Source organism: Chiloscyllium plagiosum, chromosome 7, assembly GCF_004010195.1.
Source record: "Chiloscyllium plagiosum isolate BGI_BamShark_2017 chromosome 7, ASM401019v2, whole genome shotgun sequence".
In the NCBI taxonomy this organism is placed as follows: Eukaryota; Metazoa; Chordata; class Chondrichthyes; order Orectolobiformes; family Hemiscylliidae; genus Chiloscyllium; species Chiloscyllium plagiosum.
Window position 1 is genome coordinate 9,318,474 of NC_057716.1, and position 20,339 is coordinate 9,338,812.

Here is a 20,339-nt window from a genome sequence, read left to right on the forward strand (position 1 = left end):
ACAGCTAACCCGAGAATGCAACTTTTAAAAAAAGGTTTTGTGATTTACACATGAAAGAAGTGAAACTACACTGTATTCTAACAGATGAAAGGCTTAACAGACAATCAATTTTTCAATGTATAATTTCAGTTACATCACACTGTAAATTTTTGCTATAAATTCTGTGTTACGATCGAGCCCTCCACTATCACCTGATGAAGGAGCGTCGCTCCGAAAGCTAGTGTGCTTCCAATTAAACCTGTTGGACTATAACCTGGTGCTGTGTGATTTTTAACTTTGTACACCCCAGTCCAACACCGGCATCTCCAAATCATAGCATACTATGAACAGTTTTGGGTCCTTTACTCAAGGATTCATATACTGGTATTGAAAGCAGCACAGAGAAAGTTCACAAGGTTGATCCCAGGAATGGAGGGAATTTCTTATGAAGAAGGTTGAATACATTGGCCAATAGAGTTCAGTAGATCTACTGAAACATAAGATTCTTCAGAGGCTTGACAGGGTAGATACTGAGAGATTGTTTTCTTTTGAGGGACAGAGTAGGTCCAGATGGCATGATCTTAGGTTAAGGAGTTGCCCATTTAGTGATGAGGAGAATTGTTTTCTCTTAGCGGATAGTGGATTTGTAGAATTCTTTACACTGAGAGAATGTAGAAACCATGTCATTAAATATATTCAAGGCTGAGATAGATTTTTAATGAATAAGAAAATCAAGGGAAAGCAAATTGAGGGTTATCAGATCAGCCGTGATCTCATTGAATTGCTGATCAGACTTGATGAGCCGAATACCCTATTTCTTTGCTATGGTCTTACTTCGAGGGTTATCAGATCAGTAACTGTCTATGAAGGTATCTCATCTATTGATAAAGTGCTAAATTTAGTAGTCAGTCTGCCTGTCTGTCAGAATTTTGCAGAATTCCCTACTACAAGGTGCTTTGCAAGATATGCAGTGAATAGCTAACAGTTTTAAAATAGGGAATAATAAGATGAAGTTAGAGAAAAGATTGAATTGCATTCACCTTGATCGCTAGCTCTATTCTACCACATTCATAAGCCTTAGCAGCAATTTCAGAATAGGAAATACCAGGAGTGTCCCCAAGTTTGTGGTTGATTGCACGAGCAATGCTGTCATCAGGCTCGTCCTTCTGCTGAACCTGTGGATTAAAGATGGATAGAAGACAATTGCTCATTGAAGGGCAATACTTACACATGGCAAAGAGACTAATTAGCAAAGTTGTTTCTGAATAATGTATATATTCAGGACTGTTGGGACATTCACTAACGAATTAAAATTACTCTGAATATTTAGATTCGAACAATTAGAAACAAACTTGAAAAAGCCTGTATAATCTAAGCAAGTCAAGCAGCATTTGTGGAGAAAAGCAAAGCTAATGTTTCAGCTCCGTGACTACTTCAGACCCATCCCATGATGGAGTGAAGATGGAGTGAAGTTTTCCTTCTTTCTGATTGCTCTCAAATGTGGGAACTAGCGAAATGCAAAAGTATAGGTAATGTGCCTGAGAGAAATGTGAAATAATCCAGCAAAGCTTTCCACTGGGGAAAGGCAGTGTCAGTTGAGAATGCAGCAGGTATAGGCAGGTATAACAGCCTCTTGGACAAAGAGGGATCTCTTCATGACAGACACATTTTACAGAATTAAAATTTCACCATCTGTTGTAATGATACTTGAATCCAAGTTCTTAGAACATTACCTAGATACCTGGGTTAATAGCCCATCAATACCATTAGGTAGTCACCTTTTTGATAACTATTCACTCGGTTGCACAGGGGAAATGCAACTGCAGTCCTGGCTCTCGGATGTCAAAAATGTTCTGTTGCTTAAAGTTTGGGTCACAGATATAAAATACCATAGGTCAATAATATTTTGACAACTTTGGTAAGCTTACTCTGATTGATGGAGGTATTGTTATTCACCCCTTAATGCTGACTGACAGGTACAAACTGTGTTTACATTTTATACCAGGTTGATTGACTTTGATTGGTCAGAGCATTGCTGAGAAATGAACCCCCAGCCAACAGTTTGAGGAGTTGAATCAGACGCAGTATGCACGTGCATGTTATTTCTGTCTGCAAAGTGCAGGGCTCTGAGCGTTAATACATGTAGCTTCCGTTATATGCAAGCGTACCACATTGCAAGCCCAACTGACAATCCTAAATTGGTTGTCAGCATAATCTTTCACCCACTCAGGATTATCCAGCATACGTTGTCCAACTGTAGAATTGAATTTAATGTTAGACACTGTGTTAAAGGTCTTGGAAGCGAGTTGCTTAGGTATTGGCAGTACCTAGCTTGTTGTGAACAGCCAAAAGATATGCTGTTTGATATGATCGGCCAATTGGACAAACAACCTACATGTCTGGCATCACACCAGCAGTGAAATTCATATACCACATTATGCACTGAATATTCAGGGCCCTCTTCATTACAGATAAAAGAACACAACTGATTCAACTCAACATGATAGGTGACAGTTTTGTGCTGATTCATTTCTCAGGGCAATATCAATCACAACCTACCTAGATTAAAATTTCAACAAAGTCTGATAGTTAACTGTCAGTCAGCATGAACAGGTACATTCTCCATGACAATGCCTCCACTTGATAATCAGCACTCTCCTCTCATGCAGTATAAGTATGGGTTTTCCCCTTGAATTGGTATTCTTGTGAATTATCCCAAGGAGTGCAAGACATTAAGCTTTAACAAAATTTGTGCTTTTCAGGTATACTCAAGTTCTGCACTACCAACCGACTCTTTAAAATGACCAGTGCAGTCTTAGCAAGCTGTTGAAAGCTGCATGACCATAAATAGTAGAGATATTTAATTTCAATGAAGTGTAAAGATAAAGATAGATTTCTGATCACCTATTCCTGAGGAGAGAAACAAGGTTGTACCAGTTACCTTATAACAGGCCCAGTGAGCCAAGATCCGACTTGCTCCCTGCAATTCTGATATTTTCATGTATTTACAAATCCTTATTGCAAGAGGGTACAATCTACGCAAAATTAATCTGAGGAAAGGAAAAAAATAAACTAGACTGAAACCATACCATTCCCTAATAACATGTTGATAATTACAGAAATATCATATGCTACAAAGTGGTCAAATGTAGAACTGTATTCAACTATATGATATGACTTTGGTTAGCTATATCTCTGCAAAAACATTTGTAAAATATAATAATTTTATTCCAAATGTATTGTTACACATTGAACAGCCAGCTCAGCAGCAAATCTGAAGAAAGCTGTGATTAAAATTAATCAGCCATTATTTCCTAACAGCAAACAGGCTCACTGCACTTTTGAAGCAAATCATTCTAAATATAGACATGCTGAGTACTTTTCAAGATACCTGTCTATTAGAATTTCAATAGTGAGCTGTTTATATCTAAAATGATAAGTTGAGGAAAACTTGAAAAAATTATTACCAGCTTTAATTTATAAAACTAGCCCAAAACAAGAGGCTCTGAACAAATTATATTAAATACCACAAGTTTAGCACATATTAAAGATCGGTAAATGAAACAAAAGAGAACCAAATGTAACAGATAACACCCCTTCACAAAATTCCAAAATCAGAGATATTCCACAGTTACATCCTGTTGAAAAGTGAGACATGTTACTAAACTGTTCATCGTGCACTTAAGAAGAAATGCAAGAAATCAAACTTTAAAATAATCACAACAATTTATTCTACTGGAGTGATGAATAATTGGCAAGTCAACACTAACTGGCTGAGATGTTGCCATGAAGAATAAGAACTCTGACTCATGCTTTTAGGATATGCTTATGAATGCATGTCACTTGTAAATGGGCTACATTACAAAATCAACTGATTATCTTAAATTGTCTAATAGCATAGCCATTAGAGAGCTCATGACTGATCAGCAAGTGCTTCCCAAATATAGAATCACATGAACATTTTTCGCTTCGTTATTAAATTAGCATAATCCAATATTCTCCTATTGTTGTTCTGCAAAATACCAAAAACCTCAAAATATTAATGCTGTCAGCCTACATCAACAACTCTGATGTCTCATTACTACTGTTAAAACGAAGAAAACACAAATAATTTCAATACTATGACCTAATCTCGAGGATGAAATGACAGCTTTCTTTAATTGCTCATTTAAAAGGTCAATTAAATCAATCACAGTCTTCCAAACACATACTCAAGCGATGGAAATCCATGAAATGTAAATTTTACTTTATAACAGATCTATATAGTGAGCTCATCGAAATATAAATTTCTTACAAATTTTGTTCAACTGGATGCTTTGCTTTTTTATTATCCTTGCTGATATCACTTATAGTAATACTTCCTCCTAATGGTGAGACTAGATGCTTTGGAACATTACATTCGCCCAGACCATCAGCCTCATGATGGTGATCAGCGTATAGAAGCTTGGGTCCTAGAAACCCTGAATGGTCAGGTCTTCACCCAAAAACAAACTCAATACATATCTATTAGCTCAGCAGCTAGCAGACTTTACCTACCAAAGGGAAACAACATCAAATGACAATCAAGACTGGCATGAGAGGCTAAGACATGCAAATGAAAACAGTAAGTGTTGCTATTACAGCAACAAGACTGCTCTATAACCTCTTATAATTCAAAATTTAACTTTGAATTTTTGATTCCATCTTGAAAATAACTTCTATTCTAATTGCCGAGCTGGGAATTTGTATTGCAGACGTTTCGTCCCCTGTCTAGGTGACATCCTCAGTGCTTGGGAGCCTACTGCAAAGCCCTTCTGTGTTGTTTCCTCCAGCATTTATAGTGGTTTGTCTCTGCCGCTTCCGGTTGTCAGTTCCAGCTGTCCGCTGCAGTGAGAACAGCCAGGGAATTCCTAGAAGCATGGCACTCATCCACAGATTCTATCAACAAACACATCGACCTGGCCCAATATACCGGCCACTGCAGCGGACAGCTGGAACTGACAACCGGAAGCGGCAGAGACAAACCACTATAAATGCCAGAGGAAACAACACAGAAGCGCTTTGCAGGAGGCTCCCAAGCAGAGGATGTCACCTAGACAGGGGACGAAACATCTGCAACACAAATTCTGTGAACAGAACCACAATGAGCACCCGAGCTACAAATCTTCTCACAAACTTTGAACTTCTATTCTAAATAAGGAATAAAAATTCTAATAGGAATGATAACGAATGAAAATTGACAGATAATACATATATTTACAAACTTTCAAAATAGAAGCAAAGATAAACTTCAACCCCTTGAGACGACTCTGTGATTTAATAAGATTATTTGTTTTGCACATTCCCAGCTACCCCTAATAACCTTTGATACCCTGGCTTGGACTGCTGCCTCCACTTCTCTCTTTGGAAGAAATGTAAATCTGAACTTTATTTCTTTATTTTTCTAACTTATTCCGAAGAATGTGTACTTAAAATGAGGCTGTAAGTGGCAACTTTGTAAACTTTTCACTATATCCATGTAAGTACATGTGACAATGAATGTACATCTTGTTTTCTGCCTCCCTCCCTTTTTGAATGGATGAGTTATATTTCCTACTTCACAGTCTGATGGAACCTTTCCTGAACCTGGGGAATTTTAGAAAATTAACACTTATGCATTTACATCGAGTCCTTGTTAACTGCAGATTCGCTACTGGTGGATCTGCAAACTCATGACGCAGGCTCAGACCCGATCTTTTATTTTTCTCAGACTCATCTGGTCTGATCATTTGGTTCATCACGGTAGACAGGAGAGTTATATAGTGGTGGTGTCTGCTTTTCTGTTATTTGCAGGAAATTCATGCCCCTATCCTACAGATAATGAAAATTTGGTATTCCACCCCGTTAGCCATCGCTTTTAAAACCCTAGAGTGCAGTCCATCTGAAACCAGAAATTGGTCAGCCTACAGGTCCATACATTCGCTTGGTACCACTTCTCTGGTGATTTTAGATTCACTAAGTTTCTTCTTCTCTCTTTCACCTGATTTACAGCTATTATTGCATTGTATCCTTTAGTGAAGACAGAAGCAAAATATTTGCTCATTTTATCCTCTACTTCCTTATTATCCATTAATAACTCCCCATTTCCACTTTCTAAAAGGTCCAACACTCACATTCCTTACTGGTTCTCTCAAGTATCTGTAGAAACTCTTGCTATTGTTTTTATATTTGTAGCTACATTCCCATCATGCTTTTAATTTCTTCACCCAGATTGAGATTTTGTTATTCTCTGTTTTTAATATTCTGACCTATCATCTAATTTGCCATTCACCATTACGCAGTTAAATGTGTTTTCCTAAAGTCTGATATTTTTCTTAATAACTTTAGTTAACCACTGATGGTGGGTCCTCTCTGTCGAATTTTTAAATTTCTGCTTGTGAATTTTCAGACTATAACATATCTAATTAAATAAATAACTGGAAACGAAATAACAATCTTTTGTTAAAACATATGCAGATCCAAAAATGCCACGTTTCATTAAAATCATTGTGCGACTAAACCATTCCAGTCATAGATCACATACAAGGATACTGGGGATAAGTAAGAGGAATGCCGACAATATAGTCTCGCATTGCATTCAATACACGTAGATCTCGGGCCATCTTCACAAATGTATCCGGTGGAAAGTTGCTGATGAAGCATTTACCAAAAGAGGCTGCCTGTGAACAAAGTAAACAGCACCAAGCTCACTATATATTGCACACTTGAATTTAAATTTAACGCCTCTCATTTTGAGATTAAAGAAATAAATATGAAAGGCTTCTGAAATTTCAACCACCTCAGGGCCACAGAAGAAAAATATTTTGAAACAATACTCTTTGTTGGATAATTCTAAATTGATGCCACTATCCACATAACATGATGACATTACTTTCTAAGGCATGAAAATAAATTATTAACTTTATTACACCCTTATCAATATGCTCCTACTCAAGTGCTACTTTCTTGCTGATGTACCCAATTATAACTACCTATGGTACTTTATTCAAAATAATTATCCTTAATTTGTGAAAGTAAATGATGAATTTTGGCAGAGTTTAACTTACGTGAGTATCACTATAGTAGCTGTCAATTTATGGATATTGAAATTCACCGGAGTATGTTACTTGTCATTCATGTAAAAGGAACTAGACATGAAATAGGAATAGAACTTGGAACCCAAGTCCCCGTTAAACTCTGCACCCGCCTAGCAACCCAAAAGTTACCACACAAGCGAAGCACAGGTAGCCTTTTAAACTACAATGCATATATAGTTGTGAAAAAAAATTCAAGTGGCTGCACGCTTAAGCAAATCAATGACATAATCCAAAAGAATTTTCGAATGTATGTTACCAGTGAAATTTCTGGTTTGGTAGCTTATAATCATCTTAACGAGTTCATTCATTGATCAGAGAAATGCTTTATTCCAATAGTTTTCACTATCTTGCATTTGAGTGACTTTCTGCAAATTTACATATTTCTTTGCAGTCTTTAAAAATAATGAACCATGTCATGAGTTAACTTCAGAAAGGATGCCAGCTGCCCAAAGCAAAGTAAGGACCGTGATTACTGCTGAAATTTTTCCATTTAATATATAAAAGACCATGTTCATAAAAGACAGAAGTCAAATGACAGGCTCACAGAAACCCAAAATCCATATGGAACCCTTAGGATCTGAGAACACTCTAACCTGCTTTCTACTGTTACCTTCAGTTCAATAATGTTGAAAATAAATAAGTTCATAGTTATTAATTTGCACATCAGAAATTAAAATTCCATGCTTGATTCAAAACTTTAAGAGAACAAAACATGCATTGCTTCAAGAGTACTGTAAATCTTATTAAAGTAGAACCAAAAGTTCACAATTGCCTAACTTCAAAGGTTTCATATGTAAATTTGGAAAGTCTCCTAAGGCTGGATGATTTGAGCTTTAAAAACAAGCATGAAAATTTCCCCTTATTCAGTCATGTATTCCCATCTAAATCATTTATAGGATTACTTGCAAAACCTGTGCATTAAAAACTGATGAAAAGGTGGCATTGGGAAGGCTATACTTTTACAAGTTGATAAGTTACCAAGATGGATGAGGATCATCCTAGAATAATACGGAAAGCAAAGGAGCAAATTATGAAGTATTAGTCATAGTTTTCCAATTCCCCTTTGATACAGGGTAATGCCCAAAGACTGGAGAATTAGAAATATTATACATTGTCCCGGAACAGCACAAGAGGAAGCGTTTCCCCTGATTAGCATGAGGGGAAACGAGTCCTGGAGATCCACGAGGGGAAAAGTGAGTCCCAGAGCAGCACAACTTACCTTGGTGTAGCTAAGTTCTGGATTAGTGGTGCTGGAAGAGCACAGCAGTTCAGGCAGCATCCAAGGAGCTTCGAAATCGACGTTTCGGGCAAAAGCCTTTCCCCCCGAAACGTCGATTTCGAAGCTCCTTGGATGCTGCCTGAACTGCTGTGCTCTTCCAGCACCACTAAATCCAGAATCTGGTTTCCAGCATCTGCAGTCATTGTTTTTACCACCTTGGTGTAGCTAAGTGTCTGACGGAGCTGACTGGAGGCTTTGAGCACAGCGAGACTGGGGCCTGGGATGGGAGGTCATGTCATGTGCTCACTCAGCTGCTGCAATGTAATGTTGATCTGAAATTCTTTACTGGACTGTAGTATCAATCCTTTAACTATGTTATAACTATCTTGCTTCTAACTTTTTTTAAAAACACGAAGCAATGCTACTACTTTTCCTTTTAGTCCTCTTTTGTATCCAAGATTTGTACCTAGGTACTTGTGTCTAAGATGGCGCCATTAGAGGCAGCTATTGTAAAAACTTTTCACTGTACTCCTGTACTGGAGTGGATGTGACAATAAAGGATAGTCTATTCTACATTGTTCAAAAAAAGTAACATTGTTGCAAGAATAAACTCAACCTCTGCAGGTCAGTCAGCTTGACCCATAGCGGTGAGGAGACTTTTAGATACAAACCTCCAGGGTAAAATTATGTTACTTGAACAAATGTGAATTGATAAAGTAAAGCCAGCAAAGATTTTTCAAGGCATATCATGGTTAACCAAATTGATTGAGTTATTTGATTTCCTTTTAAAATATCTGCAAGATGTGTATTATTCCATTCTTACCCTCAGCAGAGACTTCTGCATCTCAGGTTCATATTCATTGCCTGCTGCCTCAATACACTGCTGCACAGCTTCAAACAAAAGGTTTTGCTCTTTGATCTCTCGTAAATACTCATCTGCCTTCTGACTCTCTTTCTATGAATACAAATTAGGATTACATTTAATTTAACAGACAAAAAAATGACATTCTCTCCAAAAATTATTTCACAAGTTAAATCCAGCAAGATGTAAATAAAAATGCAACTTTTTTCCTCCAAAGAAGTGTCAAACCCCATTAATTCAAGGACATTATTCATAATCCTGATCTCTCGAACCAGCTCCAAGGATTCAGGTTTGGTGCCAACTCTTAAAATGGAGCTTCAGACATAACTGATCTTTATTTCACTTCACAAGTAAAAACCATCTGGCACAGACTGACCTGAACCAAATAGAGAAATCGCACAAAGAGCACGGGTTCAGTGTTTGGGGCACTTCTCAAAAAGGTACATATCATTTAAGTCAGTTCAGCATTAAGATTTCTAAACCATCCCCTCTGCCTGCATTCTGAACAGGAGGCATACAAAAGGATGCAAAAAAATAAAATTACAGCAGAAAGTGCCAGCCTTGGCATAGATACAGAGCATGCATTTGCCTGTGCTGTGGAGACCAAATCTAGGGAATGTTTCAGAAATATTGTTGCTGAATTGAGGTTTGGGTGGCCCTTATTTACTTACTGAGCAACAGGTTTGGGAAATCAATTCGCAATTCTGGTGGAGTCCTAGCAAAGAGTAGACAGCCCTGCTCAACACACATGAACACCTGGAAATGGAATTCCTGAGCATGCGGCCAATTCGATTGGAGGCAAATGGTGGAGTGGAGGGTAAAAGAGGAAATTTTAGAGATAGAAGGGGTGAGTTCATGGAGTGTTTAAGCAACAGTAAACACTTCCATTCATCAAGATTAGGGTGATGGGGATAAAAGGGGTTTGGTCTATTACGGGATATGACAGGGGAGTTCTGGATTCCTTGAAGTTTACAGTGAAAGATAAAACATTCATGCATCAAATCCTCATTGTTTCTTTAATTTTGATCTGTCAAAATAGACAGTTTTGATTATTGAGCAATTACTCTATATGTAAAAGTAGAGACAACAGGACAACATACCTCATACTCTTTATGAGCTTCCAGCAGAAGTGCACCAGGTGCCATTGAGGCAATTTTGAAAATATCTTGACAAGCAGCTAAATGCAAAGACGAAATTCAATGACAAGAAGTTAGTAGAATCATGTATCTATCACCAAATGATATTTAAAGAGATGCCAGCACCTCAAGTTAAAATGGTTACATAATTCTAGAAGCATAGTACAACATGAATATCTGCTCTGAAATGTTTCAAACCATGTGATATTTTTTAAAGAAAGGGCATTTCTGATATGAGTTGTTTTTGAAATATACTGCCTACTTTGCCCAACATAACCTAGCAACAGATTGGCTCACACTTCTGATTTTGAAGTTGCTAGTAAGCCATAGTATCAGCAATAATTTATATTTACATAGCATCTTTATCATAATGTCCTTCCCTGCTTCACAGGGGTCTTATAAAACAATATATGACATCAAGTCACTAAAGAAACATCAGATCAGATGACCAAAGGCTTGGTCAAAGTAGGGTTTAAGATGGACCTAAAAGAAAAATGCAACATAGAGGGGCAAACAGGTGAAGGGAAAGTTTTCCAAAGCTTGAGATATAGACAACAGATGACACAACCACTAATGGTGGAGCAATTTGGAATGCTCAAGAGACCAGAGTTGGGAGGAAAATATAACTCATATCAGAGGATAGTACACAAAAAGGGAAGGACACCAAGAATGGGAATTTTGGAATTAAGACCTTGTATGACTGGATGAAAATGTGGGTGAGCAAGCACAGAGATGATGTGGGACTTGTGCAGGGTATGGCACAGGCAAAAGAGCTTTTGAACACCTCAAATTTACTAAGGATAAAAATGGGAGAAAAGCCATGACTTCATTGGAATAACCAAGTTTTGAGGTAATGATGGCATGGAAAAGAGTCATAGTGTGCTTAGACTAGAAATGACCCTCCTGAAAGTGACATTGCCAGAGTCTTGTTTGGTAATCTTTACACCAATTACAGTGTAAATTTAATTACACATGGGGTACCAAGGATAATTTAGAAGCTTAAGATAGAGACATAAATTATGTTTTGAAATAACAGAAAATGCTAGAAATACAAATTAGGTCTGGAAGAATCGGAGAGAGATAAAATTTGAATAGCGTTCCAAACGAAGAACGTACATTACTCAAAACATTTTTATTTACATATTATTGCTCTCCAGAAGTTGCATTTTTCCAGTATTTTGTTTCTATTAGAACGCTCCAGGATTACAAATAGTACACTTGCAAAGTTAAAGTACAAATATCTAATACCACCACTTTAGATTAGATTTCCTACAGGGTAGGAACAGGCCCTTCGGCCCAACAAGTCCACACCGACCCTCCAAAGAGTAACCCACCCAGACCCATTTCCCTCTGACTAATGCACTATAGGCAATCCACCTGACCTGCACATCTTTGGACTGTGGGAGGAAACCGGAGCACCCAGAGAGAACCCAGGCAGACACGGGGAGAATGCGCAAACTCTACACAAAATCACCAGAGGCTGGAATCGAACCCGGCTCCCTGCACTGTGAGGCAGCAGAGCTGCCCATTACTGAATCACTTTTTACTGAATAAGCGCAGAACTTACGTGGGACTTCATGTAGAAATTCATGATTAGAAGAACTAATGATTCGAACACCATCGACCTCAGGCACTAAGTGAACATCCTCATCTTGATAAAATCTGAACTTCAGTTAAAGATTTAATTTCAAATGTTTAAAACACAACATTTATGGATTGTACAATGGACAGAAGGGTAAAACAAAAGTGACTGCAAACAAATACTTACTTTTCAGTAAGACAGTGACAGACCACTTTACTTAACAGCAAAGTAGATCCAACACAGATTATCATTCTTAATTTTTATTAAAATGTAAGAAAGAGGACGAGACCATTCAGCCCCTCAAGCCTGCTCTGCCTTTCAATATGGCGATGGTTGACCTTACATGTCAATTCCATTTTCTCACTTGCTTCCCATTCATTTTGAGTCCTGAAGAGACCACAATCTGTACATTTCATCCTTGTGTATATTCAGTAATGGATACTCGGGATAACCCAGAACATTTTTTGTTTCAACTTCATTTTTCTCAAGTCTTTGATTTTACCTTTGTCTCACTTTCCTGTTTTAGAGATAGAAACTTACTGCAACCATTTTGCAATAGCAGTTATGTTTTGTTGATTTTGTTCTGTCCTAGAACAACAGTATAGTGCTCACTTTTTTAAGCATGAAAAATGATAATGAGATTTCAACAATGATTTCTCCATGACTCGAATCAACGTTGTTCCACAAGAGAAAACACTGTTGCAGACATTTTTCTTGCTTCCTTCACACCAATCCTAAAAGTGTTCACTCTCAAAGACAAGTTCTAACAAAACTCTGGTGCTGAAATCACATGCAATTTCTGGAAAGTTGTGCTGATAAAGGTGAGAGAGTGGAATGGCTCATTGCTGTATGTCTTTGGACTTTCGTACTGACCTGATGGCCTATTATGGTCCTTTTGATACTATGTTCTGACAGCAGAAGGTATTTATGATTATAGGAATCAATCCTAGTCACAAGATAAGGATACTTAATGGTCTCCTTTGTTTTCCCCGTTATAACAAGTACTTTATCCCAAATACCAACTACAGTAGGATTGTCGCTTTTTGGTCTATCACACCTAAAAATGGAAAAGGAAAGGTTACCAAAATCAAGATGCGTCTTCTGTTCTTTCACATGTGCAAACATTGTTAAATAAGGGGACTTTTAGGATTTACTCATCACTAGTTTACCATATTACAAAACACTGCACATCGCACTAGCAAAAATATTATTAAAGGCAGATATAAGCCCTTTCCTGTATAACTGCAAGTATCTACATTTTATTTGTAAATTGATATGATGTGAGAAAATGAAACAGTTTTTAAAAGATTTTAATGCACTTTGAATATAACTCAAAATTAGCTATTGAGAGGGAAGATTCAGCAAGGTTATTTGACTAATAAATTTCTGAAAGCCATCCCAGGGCTAATGAGGATTTTCACTAGAAATATTAATGAAATGCAAACTTTGGGTCTGTGTCACTTTTACTCGAAGTAAATAACGTCAATAAAATAAATGTACACCAGTGTCTCCTGCCATTAAACAATCAGAACATTACTAATGTCACCCTTCTCTCTAGAACTCCTTCCCTCTGAGCATAAGAACATAACAGGAGGAGGAGAAGGCTGTCAAGCCTTAAGGCTGTTCTGCCATTCAATAATATCTCGGCAAACGATCCTGTGGCTTTAACTCTACTTTTCTGATTGACCCAGTAACCCTTGGCTCCCTTATAGAACTAAAATCTCTCACTTAGCCTTCAATATATTCAATGGCCCAGCCTCCCATGCTTTCTGAGAAAGAGGATCCCGAAGATTTGTGACCCTTTAATCGATTACATTTCTCATCTGTTATAAATGGGAGATTCCTTATTTTTAAACTACACACCCTGAATTTCATCCTCCCATCCCTGACAAGAAGTATCTTTTCAGCATCTCCTTTTTTGGCAAGTGTTCTTTTAAAAACACTTTGCTCTGTTTAGGAAGTGAACTTGGGTTACTTATTCGGTTACTGGCAAATTTAGATATTCTCTACTATCCACAATTGCCTCATGTTGACATAAAAAACATATGTGAAACTTAAATTCATTTGAATCAAAGCTACAACAACCACTTACCAGACAAACTGCTTAGGTGCTGTTTTGAAGTTTGTCTCAACTACACACAATTTGTCCTGGAAACAAAGCACCACACGTTTTAAATATTTGATACAGAAAACAAATTCAGTTTTCATAGCTTTGTAAATCTAGATAAAAAGCGGCTACAATAAACATTATAAAAACACCACTCTTTTCAATCCCAAGAAGCTTCCCATTTTCCTCCCCATAATATTTGAGTTCATCTAAAATTCAAATCCAAAAATCAATCTTCAATTCAAAAGTAGTCATTTCAGTTTTCAAATTCTTCCATGACTTTGCCCCCTCTTCATACATTCCTCCAACTCTGCAAACCTTCGAGATCTCTGCAAACTTCGACTTCGGGTCTCATGCACATTCCAGATTCTAATCCATCCACCAGCACACTTCAATTGTCTAAGCCTGAAACTCAGATTCTCCCTGCCTCCTCAAACCAAATTTTTCATCATTTATTCTTTTTATTTTCTCTTATGGCTTGATCTCCGATTTCATTATCAAATGCTCCTGTGACACGTACTATTTTTAAAAGCTTTAAATAAATAAAAGTTGTTGCAAAATGTTAAAATTATTATGTTAACCAATTAATTCATTTGCTCAGGTTACGGCAACTAAAACTTTATTACAATCATGATTAGACTGTTCACATTACCTTGAATGATGAAGAACCCATCCAAATGTTACCAGCGTCTGTAAATAGAGCAAGCTTTTTATAATTGAATGAAACAGCAATTTGGGTAAATCCACAGACTTGCGGTCCAAGGCCAGGTGGAATCTATAAAAGAAAAAAGGTTTTTTTTAAATTAGTCAAATACCAAATCAATACTTTTTTCCCTATTCCCTAAGAATGCAGAGACCTCATGCCTCTACTCCTCTTAACTGTTGTGATCTGTAAAAGTGTGTCTGTTTCATCAGTACAGTCACCATTAAGATTAGAAAGTTACATTTATAATCTTAATGGCCTATGTTATATGAATTCATGGCTAAATATATAATTGGCTGTGCTATCAGAACTGCTCAGAAGGAGGCAATCTTAAGTTCTATGACTTTCCTAAATTGTTATCTGAAGTTTAGTAGACTGAACTATAACACATCAATTGGTTTAGGTTGATTCAGAAGAATCATGGAAACAAGTACTTCTTATTCCTACTTCCATTAATAACCATTAGATTTAGCAATGATCCAGTGGTAGCACTCTTGCCTTGAAGTCTGAGGTCATATGTTCAACCAAAAACTCTAGGCTGAGCCCCATGTTGAGTAAGTGCTGCAAGGTCTGAGGTGCTGCCTTGCAGATGCATTGTTAAACCAACACGCCTACTATCCTCTCAGGTGAGGGTAAAAGATCCCAGGACATTAACTTAGGAGTACGGAATTTGCCCAGTGTCTTGGTCAACATTTATCTTTCAATCAATATTAACCAGATTATCCAATCGTCACATTCCAGTTAATGGAAACTTGCTGTGTGCAAATTAGCTTGAAAAGTACCTCACTGATTAGAATGTACTTTGATATGTCCTGAATCATGAAAGATGCTGTGTAAAAATATCTTTCTTTTGTGCATATAAAGATGAGAAGGAATTAATAAACTTATATTTATTGTACTTAAACTCTTAAAACTTTCCAATGGTCAATTAATTGCTTCTGTCATTACTGCTACTTTGTAGGAAATGCTTTTAAAATAGTAACGTTTAAAATAGAATTTTATTTGGCTTACAAATCAGGAATCACAGTTACCACTGAGTATTTTCCTACATGTACAGCTACCATGTTTCCTCTTCACAACAGTCATTGCACATTCTACAGTTTTAAGGAGTTGTGAGTTTACCCTAATGATCTGTCATACCTCACTTCATGTTATGCTACATTAACTAGATATAGGGTGCAGCATCTCACCTCTTCAGGTCAATACACATACTAGTAAACTGTAACCATCTGACAAGTCGGAGTTTCCTATTGCTTGTTACTTAATGTTAATGTGCCGATTTCTGAATAGACTTCACACTGTACTTGGCTTCTTGCATGAAATGAACTAACTGTTCAGTACTTGTTATTGCAATCAGGCAGATTTTATGCTCACCACAGATGTGCAGGAAGCGTTATCTAAGACATATACATCCTTCCCAGTAGCAAGAACAATTTTGGGTTGTCGATCTTGCATCAATACAGTCCAGCATGTTGGTGGGCGCAGCAATCCTGTTAGGGATGGAAAAGAAGCATAATACAATACTTATTGGTATATTTTCTATCAAAATTCCATCACCCTGTAATATTTTGTCCTCTTTCATATCCTCTTATGATAATGGTCAAGCATTAAATGTCAATATTGCTTGGCCAAATGGTATTACATTAGAAATATTTAAACCAAAAAAATCAAAGCTGGCAAAGACAGTAATCACATCTAGCCTTTCTTGCTAACCTATCAGTTGTGTATTATAATGTGTCACTCTTTAATTTTGCTTTGGATCTCCTCCCTTGGTAGGTTGTTCGAAAAATCAACTCCTTTCAATATTTATTTGCAATCTTGCTGATTCTATATAATCTGACAGTATCAATTTTACACTTGTATCAATTTCTATTAATACTGCAGTGAAGTACCCCTTTCTGTCACATAGGAAAGAATGTCAATCATCAGTTTTTGGACCGGCACTGACTGTGCAGCAGTGCTCAATTATAGAAATGAAGAAAGATCATAAGAAATAAGAGTGGGAGGAAGTTATTTATAATAGGATGACAGAACTCAGTTTTCTGCACAACTCATTTTTCTAATGTAATATCAAGCCATTAATTTAAATCTCATGCACCTCCATTTAAATGACTCTCGAAAAGCAGAATCATAACTCCATTATGGGCTAAGAGACATTTTGGAGTGAATTTCACAAAAGGACATACCAGGCAGATTTACAATGAGATAAACATTTTAGATGGTAAAAAAATGGGTAAAATGACATTATTAAGCTGTTGATAATATCACAAGTTGTCAGTAAAAAACAATAAATTCAATTGCACATCTTAACTGTCAACCCTCCAAAGGGGGTTGAATTTTCTATATAGACAATGATAATCTCAACAGATTTCATATAAATTATGGAAGTAGATGACATACTGTAAGAACGAATGTCCTAATTTCCTACTTCTAATGTTTACATAAATCAGTAACCTGGTTGAGAACGGTTACCGTGCAACATCGAATATTTACCTGGAACTTCAGGGAATCGTCGGAGTTTGAGGTCGTCTATATTTGTGGCAAGTGTGAATCTAAAAGCACCAGTTAATATAACAACTCCTGAGCCATAAGCAGTGGGGAACACTTTGGCATCCACAACTCGGTTCTGTAACACTTCCTTCAAAATGGAGGCAAAAAGTTAATTATGTTACTAAGCTAGCAGACCTGTGACATGCAAGTCAATAAAACTCATTTTGGAGCTCACACTGGAAGGACAGGACTAAGTACTTTGGCAAAGTCGGCAATGACTATTAGCTACAGGGAGACAAGCTGTGCAATAGAGAAAGATACTTAAATGCTATATCTGTGCAAACAGAGAACAGAAGTTATTTTCAACTAATATATCTCGACGTTTTCATTCATTATAAAAACTGTTTGAAATTTCAACCAAAGATCACGCATTAAAAACAATGTATTGTGCTCATGACAAGGGAAATAATGGTTGGTGAATGAATAGTTTACCAAACCATCACCATCAAGCCCATCAGATTGCAGAAAGTTGCTTGGTTTGAAGCTTTCATATACCTGAGACCATGGCAACATTTCACAGTTATTTAAAATAATCTTAAATCTCTCTCATATTTTCAACGGAGGGTTAAAATTTAGTGCAGATACTGCAAAGATGTCCTACTTTTCCTTGAAGAGAGTGATGAGATCTTTCCGGCCACTGGAATAACATTTCTCAGAGAGCTTATCTGAAATGTATTAACTGCCAGGATGATATTTTACAAAAGGATAATCAATCTCCCAATTAACTTTCTTTTTTCATTTTTTGAAAGTGTTGTTGCATCATCATGAAGTAGAGCTTCATGAATATCAAGCACACTCCACGACATAGGTAAACCAGCCAAATTGCAAATTCTTCTACAGGATGGTCTTATTTGTACAGTATAACTTTTGAAACGAACTCACATTTCCCATGCTGAAGTGCCTCTTAAATGTGCCAAAAATATCATGGATGAGAACAGTTCCATCGTCTTGTATACAGAGTAGATCCTCATTGGTAGTCCACCCAATGTGAACCACCTGACCACTTTTCCACTGTAGGGATGAAAAAATACAGAAAGTGAAAGCATTATTCATTTCAAATTTATACGTTAGCTTTACTACACAAACAAAAGAACATAAATCGTGGTACAAGGTCACCTTGGCCAGTGTAAATGTTTTGCTGTACCTATCCATCAACAACATTCACTGGTTATTTGTTTTTATACAACTACTCAATTTTAGTGCATACAACATTGCAGAAAGAAGATGGGCACTCATAGCCAGTTAAGAGATCAAGTGTTTCCTCAAATTTGTGGCAAGGCTGACCTAATTAGTAACTTATAAATAAAGGTATCCAGCAATACCTACCTCACTCTCGACTTGTATTAAGCTGCAACTTAATATTTCTAACCTGCACATTTTGTTTTTGGAAAGATTATTTCAGCAATGTTTAGATCATTCACATGAGCTACTCTTGTCATTTTGAAGATCGGTCCTTGGACTTGAAATGCTAACTGTCCATCCTCTTAAGATGCTGCCAGTCCTAATTATAGCACTTCAATTTTTATTTTAGTTTTCCCATCGACAGTATTTGCCAATTCTTTGCCCATTGCACTTCAAGTTGGCAAAACAAGATATAACAGAAAAATCAAACTTACTGGCAAGGAAACAATCCGATTTCCTGATGAAGAGTAGATTTCCATTATAGGTCGTAAACTTGGAGATCTTTCTTTGTGTGATCCATTGATTATCAAAGCTGCAAAAGACATGAATCACCATTTCATATTACCACTGGTCATGTCTAACTTTTCTTCTAGCAAGATTGCACTTCTAATACTGGAAAAGTAGTAAAAAAATTAATAATCATGGAATATCTTACCTATTGGACCAGCATATGGTGCAGCTGCAATTAAACAGTTACTGAGGTCTTCTTTCATCTTCCAATCAGAATACAGGTTAAATTTCCTTTTCAGAGAGAGCAAAAATGTATAATTACCAAAATAAAAAGTCTAAATGAAGTATTAAGTGATGAAATAGCAAAGATTTACATACTCAGACTAATCTGTCAATTCTCTTTTCTATACAGGTACTCTGTGTATGGCAATGGTTCAATTAAATGATGACCTAGTCATATTATCACTAGACTATTAATTCAGAGATCCAGGTAATGGCAGATGGTGGAACTTGAATTCAATAAAAATCTGGAATTAAAAGTCTAATAAAAACTATGAAATCATTGTTGAATGTCAGGAAAAACCAATCTAGTTCACGAGCATCCTTTAGGGAAGGCAATAGCCATCCTTATCTGATCTGGCCTACCATCACCACTGACCCACAGCAACTGTCCTTGAGGCAATTAGGGATGGGCAATAAGGCTGACACAAATATCCATGCCCACATCCTCTGAATGAACAAAAAGAAAAAAGAAACTGATTATCCCCTGGCATTTTCTTTAGCTAACAAGGATCCCTCTATATTTTGTAGATCATGATGGTTAGCGACTTTATTGCAATGAAACTGCCGGGACTTAAGACATGGTGAAAATGTGTACCTATCCCTCATTATAGCGCCACTGAATCACAACTTATGCTTATCATTTGTCGACCATCATCTGTCACAAATCCAATGGTGAAAGGCCAAAATATCCTTCCCAAGTGAAACCTGTGGCATACTGGTAGCATTCCTACTCCGGACAGGATTCAGAGGTGTGCAATATAATCTCTGAACAGGTTGATTAGAAAAACAGATTAAACAAAAATTAAATATTTGATTCCCTTCCCAAGGTGTGGGGGTGCCCAGATCTGCTCACCATACTTCACGTGGCATCTAACCAGGATTTTGTATAATCTTTTGCATCCTTGTATTGCAGTTCTCTATATATATTGTTATGAAGTTGAAGGCATGCACTGTACCTTTAAGAGAGAGTGAATGTTGACTTGCACTGAGGACTTACAAGCACTTGTCATATGAATAACTAGCAGTTCCAGAGTGTACTAAAATATTGAAAATATGTAACATTTGGTGGGAAATAGATACTAGAGTTGGTGGCTGTTTTGAAAACACTTCAAATTTAACCAGTTTAAATTATGGCCCAGGTTACTAAAACCCAATGTGGGGGGGGAGGGGCGCGGGGGGGAGGGGTTTTGGGG

At 37.0% G+C, this 20,339-nt stretch overlaps 1 protein-coding gene across 1 annotated transcript in view; it reads right to left on the bottom strand.

Annotated features, from left to right (window-relative positions):
• Window positions 1-20,339, bottom strand: part of vps16 (VPS16 core subunit of CORVET and HOPS complexes) — a 65,483-nt gene that overhangs the window by 17,944 nt on the left and 27,200 nt on the right. Inside the window, exons 2-16 of the mRNA XM_043692977.1 lie at window positions 19,070-19,155; window positions 18,849-18,946; window positions 18,115-18,243; window positions 17,176-17,320; window positions 16,057-16,172; window positions 14,632-14,754; window positions 13,965-14,020; window positions 12,840-12,929; window positions 11,858-11,952; window positions 10,255-10,331; window positions 9,116-9,247; window positions 6,529-6,656; window positions 3,371-3,406; window positions 2,921-3,029; window positions 1,020-1,154 (exon numbers count right to left, since the gene is read on the bottom strand). Coding sequence (XP_043548912.1) covers window positions 1,020-1,154; window positions 2,921-3,029; window positions 3,371-3,406; window positions 6,529-6,656; window positions 9,116-9,247; window positions 10,255-10,331; window positions 11,858-11,952; window positions 12,840-12,929; window positions 13,965-14,020; window positions 14,632-14,754; window positions 16,057-16,172; window positions 17,176-17,320; window positions 18,115-18,243; window positions 18,849-18,946; window positions 19,070-19,155 — 1,555 coding nt within the window. The remainder of the gene's footprint in view (window positions 1-1,019; window positions 1,155-2,920; window positions 3,030-3,370; window positions 3,407-6,528; window positions 6,657-9,115; window positions 9,248-10,254; window positions 10,332-11,857; window positions 11,953-12,839; window positions 12,930-13,964; window positions 14,021-14,631; window positions 14,755-16,056; window positions 16,173-17,175; window positions 17,321-18,114; window positions 18,244-18,848; window positions 18,947-19,069; window positions 19,156-20,339) is intronic.